The sequence below is a fragment of the Camelina sativa genome, chromosome 4, assembly GCF_000633955.1.
Source record: "Camelina sativa cultivar DH55 chromosome 4, Cs, whole genome shotgun sequence".
NCBI lineage: Eukaryota > Viridiplantae > Streptophyta > Magnoliopsida > Brassicales > Brassicaceae > Camelina > Camelina sativa.
Window position 1 is genome coordinate 19642721 of NC_025688.1, and position 8854 is coordinate 19651574.

Below are 8854 nucleotides of genomic sequence, written 5' to 3' on the forward strand. Positions count from 1 at the left end.
TTTGGTGGAATCCAGCCCTGAGATCCAACTTGGAGAAAATTTTTGATCCACCTAACTCATCTAATAAATCTTCAAGCAATGGTATAGGATACTTATCTTTAATTGTCTGCTTATTGAGGCCTTTATAATCCACACATAATCTCCAAGAGCCATCTTTTTTCTTAACCAGCACAACGGGAGAGGCATACGGACTAGAGCTGTACTGAATAATCTCTTGTTGCAGCATATCCTTAATCATAGTATCTATCACATCTTTCTATAGCGAGGAATATCTGTAAGGTCTTTGATTCACAGGATTGGCTCCAACGACAAGGGGAATCTGGTGATCAAATCCTTCTCTAAAAGGAGGAAATTCAGTAGGCTCCGCAAACAAGTCTGCATAAGATGTTAACAGAGGCTGCAAAGAGGTTAAGTGTACAGAATCAGTTCCTGTGGCAGAGATATAAGAGAACAAGGCGTCTGTTTGTAGAGATTTGGAGGGGGGATCTGAGTCGTCTATTTCTCTGAGCTGAAGCATTGCAATTTGTGGTTCTTGAAGGAACAAATGATTAAGACAACCACCGCTAATCAACTTACATCCGACTTTTGTAACACCCCGCAAGATATGTCTAACACCGTTGAAAGTGAACTCCATTCTCAAGTTCAAAAAATCCCACAAGATAGGACCAAGAATAACAAGCCACTGCACTCCTAACACCAAATCATAACAGTCCAGAGGTAAAGTTCTGATTTCTGTAGTGAAAGTGTAATTATGCATAGACCATGTGAAATCGCTGCACTTGAAACCTGTTTGTAAATTGTTCCCATTTGCTGCTGAGACAAACATGTGCTTGATAATTTCCAGCAAACAACCCCAAGTCTTTAGCTGCATTTAAATCCAGAAAGTTGTGTGTACTACCGGGATCTAGAAAAATATGAATCTTTTTCTTCCCATACTGACCAATGATCCGCATACAATTGAATGTGGTAGAGCCGCTCAGAGCATTCACAGATATAGTTGGTGTTTTATCAGGACAATCTTCTATTACTTCCTATAACATTAGTTCTGTAACTCCCTCTTCATCTGATATAATATCTTTTTCACGCTCCATGTAAGAATTTGTCCTCTCTTATGTTTCAAGTGATGTCCTGGAGAAAAAGGTTCATCACAAAACATACATAGGCCTTTGGCTCTCCTATCTTGCATCTCTTGGTAAGAGAATTTTCGGGCTGGTCTTTCAGAAGTGGTTCTTGGTGTGAAGGTTGGTTTGGGTGATGGGAGTATGGGAGCAGTGGTCGGATTGAGGGTGGGCTGGGGTTTGTAGTATGGGTTGAAAGAAACTTTATTTTGTTTGGATGGAAAGTGGAGGAGGTAAGTTTCGTGTAATTTGGCAAGACGACCTACTTCCGAGACTGTTTGCACCTCGAACTGTCTCACATGAAAGGCTAGATGTGGACTCATATTTGCCAAAAAGATGCTGAGCGCATATGACTTTGGTAACGACAACCTTGTAAGAGCACATTCAAATTTATTTAAGTAAACATCCAAAGTATCACCAGCTTTGTTCAAGGTGACTAACGAAGACAATGGATCATCGTAAGGTTCACCAAAGCGACTATAGATGGCAACGATGTATGCTGGCCATAAAGGATAACCACCACATCATTCATGGATGTAATTGTGATGCCATTGTAAAGCATTCCCCTCGAGATAAAGAGACGCAAAACGAACTTTTTGCTCCGGCGGTGTGTTTTCAAGCATGAAAAATTTGCTCACACCTATAAATCCAGTCATTGATCTTGGTGCCATCAAAGGTTGGGAAGCCAATTTTCGTCATCCTTGAAGCCAGTCCATTAGGCAAAAAAGGTGTTGTCTCTTGCTCAAGTGGAGGTGTCGGGTTAAGATCGTGAGCAGATTGGTTAACACTGGGTGGGTCGGGTGTGGTTGGGTTTTGCGATGACGAGATGGCTGAGGCGGATGGGTCTGATTCATGAGGTCGATTAAACTGGGTCAAGGTTTGTGACATGAACTTCGAGATTGTCTCTTCTAGACTAACCTGCGATTTCACCAAACCTTCAATCTTGGAGTTGAGGTCATCAGTGACCTTCTTCTAGTCATCAATTTGTTTTGCCGTCTGTAATCTAGTAGCATCTGCCATGATTTACGGTCTGAGGTTCGTTATGCTCTGATACCAATGAGATAGGTTTCTTAGGGAGAGATATAAAGCCGATTCAGAAGTTTACCAAAAGCTCGGAGAACGGTGAATCACAAGCTAGAAGGTGAAAGAAATAAGAATATCACCTTAGAGCAAAGGATTCGATGGTGGTCGATGATAATGAGTTAACAGAGAGAAAGATGTAAGAAAATATTATTATTCGATTAAGTTCATGTGCGGCTGTATGCCTTACTTATATAATAAAAGTGCAAATCCGGTTTACATAGATATCGGTTAATTAGGGAAAAACGAAATACTAAACTAAAATAATAGTAAAACTAAATAAATAATAAAACAGAGGAGAAGAGATGCGTGAGAGACGTGTGATTCCTATCACGTACTTACTTAGTAGATGTGAATTCTCGGAACATAGGAGAATGAATGATTTCTCGGGTAAGGTCGCCAAGGCAGGATCAAGGACAAGGTTGATCCATCTGTTGTGTGATTTGTCGATTGAACAAGGCAAAGACAAACCAAACCAAACAAACACTGGGAATATCCTACTACTTCACTAAACGACAAATCAAAACCTTTCAACACGTGGCGTCGTGTTCGCATGATTACGTCTATAATCAAAACCCAATTACATGAGATGGCTATATTACCGGCTATTGAAGTTAATTATTATTTAAATTTTTGACACACATATTTATAAAAAATGTATTTTCTATAAATTTTATTGGTTAATACACTAAGCAGTATAGATAATAAAAAAAAATAACTTCTTTATCAAAATTTGTATTAAAAAAATAAAACGACATTTATTCTTAAAAAAATGATATTCTATATCAATTTTTAATTTTAACAATGTTTTGAAACACCCAATTATATTTAGTTTGCCATGTTTATTTGAAAGAAAATAATAATGTAATCTTATCCATTTATCACTTAACCATAGAAAAATCAGAAAATTATCATTATGACAAAGAAAATCAACAATAAACATTGTTCATAGATCCAAGATGTATAGGTACGAAGTTGCAATCACAATACAATTTTGTGTGGATAAATTTTGAGAATTTTCAAAAATTTCCTACCAAAGTTTTGTATGAATGTGGCTACTATCTTGGTATAGCTAAAGTCATATGCTTAGATCAAAACCAGATCTTATAGTATGTATCGGTTCTGCCAAATCTTACATCTTAAATCATATGCTTAGCTCCATGTTTTGTTGGATCAAAAATGGTACATTTCAGTATTTTAAAATCATTTTAATGCAAATATTTCTCTAATTTGTATGTTTTTATGTCTTTTAATATGTACTCTTTTAATTACGTCTGATGATGTGTTTAAGTACGCATTTGTGGCGTCTTCAGCCACCGAGCTCCCATACTTTGCGACAAGAATCAAGTTCGGGAAGAAAGGGATTGAGTCGGTGGTGGAGTTGGACCTCCATGGACTCGCCAAGTACGAGCAGACTGTATTGGAGACTATCAAGCCCAAACTCAAAGCAGACATCAGACATCGAGAAGGGCATTGCCTTTGCTGCAGAAAGTAAGTAGATCTTTACTACCCCCAATAAAGACATGCTTAAGAGAAGCTAATGATATCACAATTGTTGTTTTCATCTTTCTAGACATTTTGTTGTCGTTTTCGGTTTGATAAATTTTGGGAATATTGAAGCAAGACTATATCGAGACAACTACAATACAATTTTGTGTGGATAAATTTTGAGAATTTTCAAAACTTTCCTACCAAAGTTTTGTATGAATGTGGCTACTATCTTGGTATAGCTAAAGTCATATGCTTAGATCAAAACCAGATCTTATAGTATGTATCGGGTCTGCCAAATCTTACATCTTAAATCATATGCTTAGCTCCATGTTTTGTTGGATCAAAAATGGTACATTTCAGTATTTTAAAATCATTTTAATGCAAATATTTCTCTAATTTGTATGTTTTCATGTCTTTTAATATGTACTCTTTTTAAAAATCACATGAAGTTAAAATATTGTGTAAGTTTATAAAGTAATGTAATTTTTTTTATATATATAAATGTTAGGTTATTTTTAATGTATACGATGAAACGATCAAAATAAAGTAAATCGCTACTAATTTCAATACCATTTTCAACGGTCAAGTAGCTGCTAACTAAATCGAAAACTAAACCACCTTTCAAGTGCGGACATAGAAAAGCTAACTCTTAGGATAAGGTCTTCAGTAATATAGTGTTAGTATTGGTGTAGTTAAAGTGATATAATTTTTTTTGTTTTCTGAGTGATATACTTTATTTCTATTAAAATATTATTTACTATTTAAAAGAATCTATTTTTCGTCACCATCTAAAAGAAATTATTCAATCAATAATAAAAAATTTAGGAGAATATAAATAGTCAAATAAAAGAAAAATATATAATTTTGAATAGAGTAACAAAATATCACTTAACTAGGAGATATCCCGTACTTAAAGCACGGGTCAACATTTTTAAAAAAATTATAATATAATAATAAAAATTATTGTTAGATTTTCTTTTAAAAGTTATTTTATTTGAGATAATATTTATTTTTTAATTAATCTGTAAATCTATTGGTTTTTTGAATACTAATTATTTTAGAATATTATAGTAATTTATTTTTGACGTATATTACAGTTTTATATTGTTTGTTTGTTGTATTTGCATCATTATTTTGTGAAATATGAAGTAGTAATTTAAATATTATAATTGTTAGCAAATAAAAATTATAATTTATCATCTATATCAATTTTGTTTTACCAACCCGCCAATGTGGAAATTAAAACACAAATTTTTCATAGATTGAGTAATATATCTTCGTTTTTAAAAATTCAAATCACAACATATGCTGAAAAAATTCTGCATTTTATTAATCATAAGTATTATATGAAAATTCCAAACAATTTGTAAATAAAATAAAAAAAGATGATAGTAGAATCATAATTTAAAATCTTAACAAAATCTTTTTTCCAAAATTACCACAAACACAAAAAATTGATTTTTAAGGATGTAGAAATTTTTTTTTAGGCTTTCATGATCAATACGCATGGCCACAATCAAATCCAGATCATCCGGTCTACAGAGTTGAAGGGAAAAAATACAAGATAAAGCGATACATTCTAGGCCAAAAGATCTACGTCACAGAAGTCGCCTCAGACAGTGAAGAAGACGACAACAGATAAGATAAACGTCGCCTCTCTTTTGGAGACAGGGGAATAAATAATAAGTGTGTGATATATGATAGTGAAGTATATGGTTATGAGAGAGTTGAATAAAAATTTAGTTATTAAAATAATTTTATTGTCTACTTAGATATAAAATCTTAGTTTTTGAAATTCTGATTGGTTTATATTTTTTTAAAAAAATATTTAGTAATTTTCGTCCATAATTTATTAGAGAAAGAAAATATTTTTTATTTTATTTTTCTATATTATATTTGATCTGTCAGCTTTTTAATTTTTAATTAATTAATTATATTTAATTAATTAATTAAACTTAATTTTTTTTTAATGGCAATTGATTGTAATTTTTTACACATTTTAAGTTTACTTTCATATTTGTACTTCCCAATTAATAGAGTAGGATTTAAACAATTTTTTTTCTTTCTAAAAGATTATGTTAATAACGAGGAAATATAAGTAACGAGAGAACAAATAAGTAACGACAGCAATCCTAAAATGTGTTTGCATTTAGCCAAAAGAAAACAAAAATAAAATAAAAATAAGTCTCACATAACATGTTTGTTTACATGTTCTTAGTGATAGGTTACGCCTTCACCGCTGGTAACTTGTCCGATGCGATACACAACATAGTTGCCATCCTCTACTTCTCCTAATATTCTCATTGCTGCCTCAGGACTGACCACCATAACCATCCCAATTCCTATATTCAACGTCCTTCTCATCTCAGAGTCATCTACACTCCCATCCTATATACAATAACAATAACAACTTTTTAAAGATAAATTATAGGGAATCATTCTTTTATTCAAGCTAATCTAGGATTCTTTAATTAGTTACCTTCTGGATAAAATTGAACAAAGGTGGAACTTCCCAAGCATCGGTGTGAATAACTGCACCCAAACCATCTGGTAAGACTCGGGGAATGTTGTCAGTGAAACCTCCACTTGTTATATGAGCTAGCCCCTTCACTCCTCCTTTGCTGATCAGGTCAAGTACCTGTAAATGTGAATAGTTATAGGATTAATACAAATTGGATAATGACAATATTTTTTGTTACAAAAAATAAACAAACCTGTTTCACATAAATGACAGTAGGTGCCATTAGAGCTTCACCAAGGCTAGTTGACCCTCCTGGAAGTTGATCTTTCAACGAAAAACCGCTTTGAGCCACTACACTGAAAACAAATTTCTTTCAAAATTAGATTTAAAACTACATTAGTAAACTCATATTATACCAACGTACCTTCTAACTAAAGAATAACCATTGGAATGAAGGCCGCTAGAAGGAAGACCAATAAGAACATCTCCAGCCACTATGTTTTTCCCGTCTATAACAGAAGCTTTCTTCACTTTGCCTACTGCACACCCAACAAGATCGTATTCACCCTCAGCATAAAAGTCGGGCATCTCTGCAGTCTAAAAAATCCGAAAATATCGAAATAAAAATTAGCAATAGTCAAGGCTGGAATTGGGGTCTAACTATATAAGAAAAATACCTCTCCTCCTTTAAGTTCACAGCCGGATTGCTTACAGCCATCATTAATCCCTCGAATGACCTAGAAACAAAGCATAATGTTACGTTTGTTCATCATGATCAATATCGATGCACAAGCAATGAAAGGTACCTTTTCTGCAAGGTCTACATCGAGACGACTACAACCAAAGTAGTCAACGAAACCCATAGGGGTTGCACCACAAGTAACTGTTAAGGATACAGAATATCATGTCACTACTATTACGATATATTCTTCCCTTGTACATTACCTTCCATATCTATTAGACGTAGAGGCTCTCTCTAGAACTGTATATATATGTACTCTTGTAATCACTCTTGAGATATACAATAATATTCTATCCTTACATGGTATCAGAGCCTATCGATACCATAATTCATTTCTCTTGCAGCCGCCTCCCTCTCTGTTCTTTCATCTCAGATCTCTAATCTCTTTTCTTTTCTGCTCCTTATCTCTCTTGTCTTCTATTTCTTTTTCTGCCATGGCTGCCGCTGCAGAAGCTGTTGACACCACTCAAGGCCTTCTCAACATCAACATGATGAATATTACCAAGCTCACCTCTACGAACTACATGACCTGGAGTCTCCAAGTCCATTCCCTCCTTGACGGATACGAGCTCGCTGGATATGTTGACGGATCCTCCGCTCCCCCAGATCAGATGCTCACCAACACCGACCCACCAACACCAAATCCGGCGTACAAGACGTGGAAAAGACAAAATAAACTCATCTACAGTGGTCTTCTTGGTACTCTCTCTCCAACTCTGCAACCGCTTGTGTCCAAAACCAAATCCTCTGCAGAAATGTGGAAAACGATCTCCACAACCTATGCCAATCCCAGCTGGGGACATATTCAACAACTCCGCCTGCAACGCAAGCAAGCTTCCAAAGGTGAAAAATCTATTGATGATTATATGCAGTCTCTTACTACTCGATTCGATCAATTGTCTCTTCTTGGCAAACCTCTTGCGCATGAAGAACAACTTGAGTTCATCTTTGGTGGTCTCCCTGAAGACTTCAAATCTGTTATTGACCAAGTGGAAGGTCGTGAAACACCACCGTCTATTCTCGAAGTTCATGAAAAGCTCATCAACAAGGAAGCCAAGCTCATGGCCGTAGCCCACTCCAACACAACTACGGGACCAACCTCTGCTCATGTTGCCACTACTCGTCTTGGTAACTCTGGAAAACAGTTTCCTCGCCAAAACCAGCACTGGAACAACAACAAACACAACTCACGACAGGACACTCGCATGACACGAGGCTACCAAGGTAAGTGTCAAAATTGCGGTGTGTTTGGTCACAGTGCAAGGCGTTGTTCGCAGCTCCAACAACCGCGTTAATATGGAACTCAAAGTGGCCTCTTACCATCACCGTTTCGTCCTTGGCAACCGCGTGCCAACCTGGCGCTTGGTCAACCTCAGACGACAAATCCATGGTTGCTCAACAGTGGTGCCACTCATCATATGACTAGCGATCTTGGCAATCTGTCTCTACACCAACCATACCACGACAATGACTCTGTTCTTATTGGTGATAGTTCGGGTATTCCAATTATTCACACTGGTTCACTATCCCTATCTTCTCTCTCTAAACCATTATCCCTTACCAATGTCCTATGTGTCCCTAACATTCACAAAAATTTCATTTATGTTTACCGTCTTTGTAACTCTAACAAGGTCTCTGTTGAATTTTTCCCTTCTTACTTTTAGGTGAAGGATCTGATCTTGGGGATCCCATTACTCCAAGGGAAAACTAAAGGGGAGCTTTAAGAGTGGCCGGTGTCTTCATCCATCATCCAATCCTTCTTTGCGTCCCCAACATCATCTCACCCCTCTTTAAGAGACTGGCACTCCCGCTTAGGCCACCCTTCACACTCTATTCTTAAAACAGTTGTTTCCACTTTTTCTCTTCCTCATTTACAATCAGATTCACATACCATGTTGTGCACTGATTGTGCTATCAATAAAAGCCAAAAGTTACCTTTCTCCCAAACCTCTATTGTTTCAA

General features: G+C 35.8%; 1 protein-coding gene across 1 annotated transcript; it reads left to right on the forward strand.

Annotated features, from left to right (window-relative positions):
* Nucleotides 7327–8603, forward strand: LOC104784061. Its single transcript, XM_010509133.1, has 2 exons — nucleotides 7327–8116; nucleotides 8557–8603. Exons 1-2 carry the CDS (start codon nucleotides 7327–7329, stop codon nucleotides 8601–8603), a joined length of 837 nt encoding a protein of 278 aa, XP_010507435.1.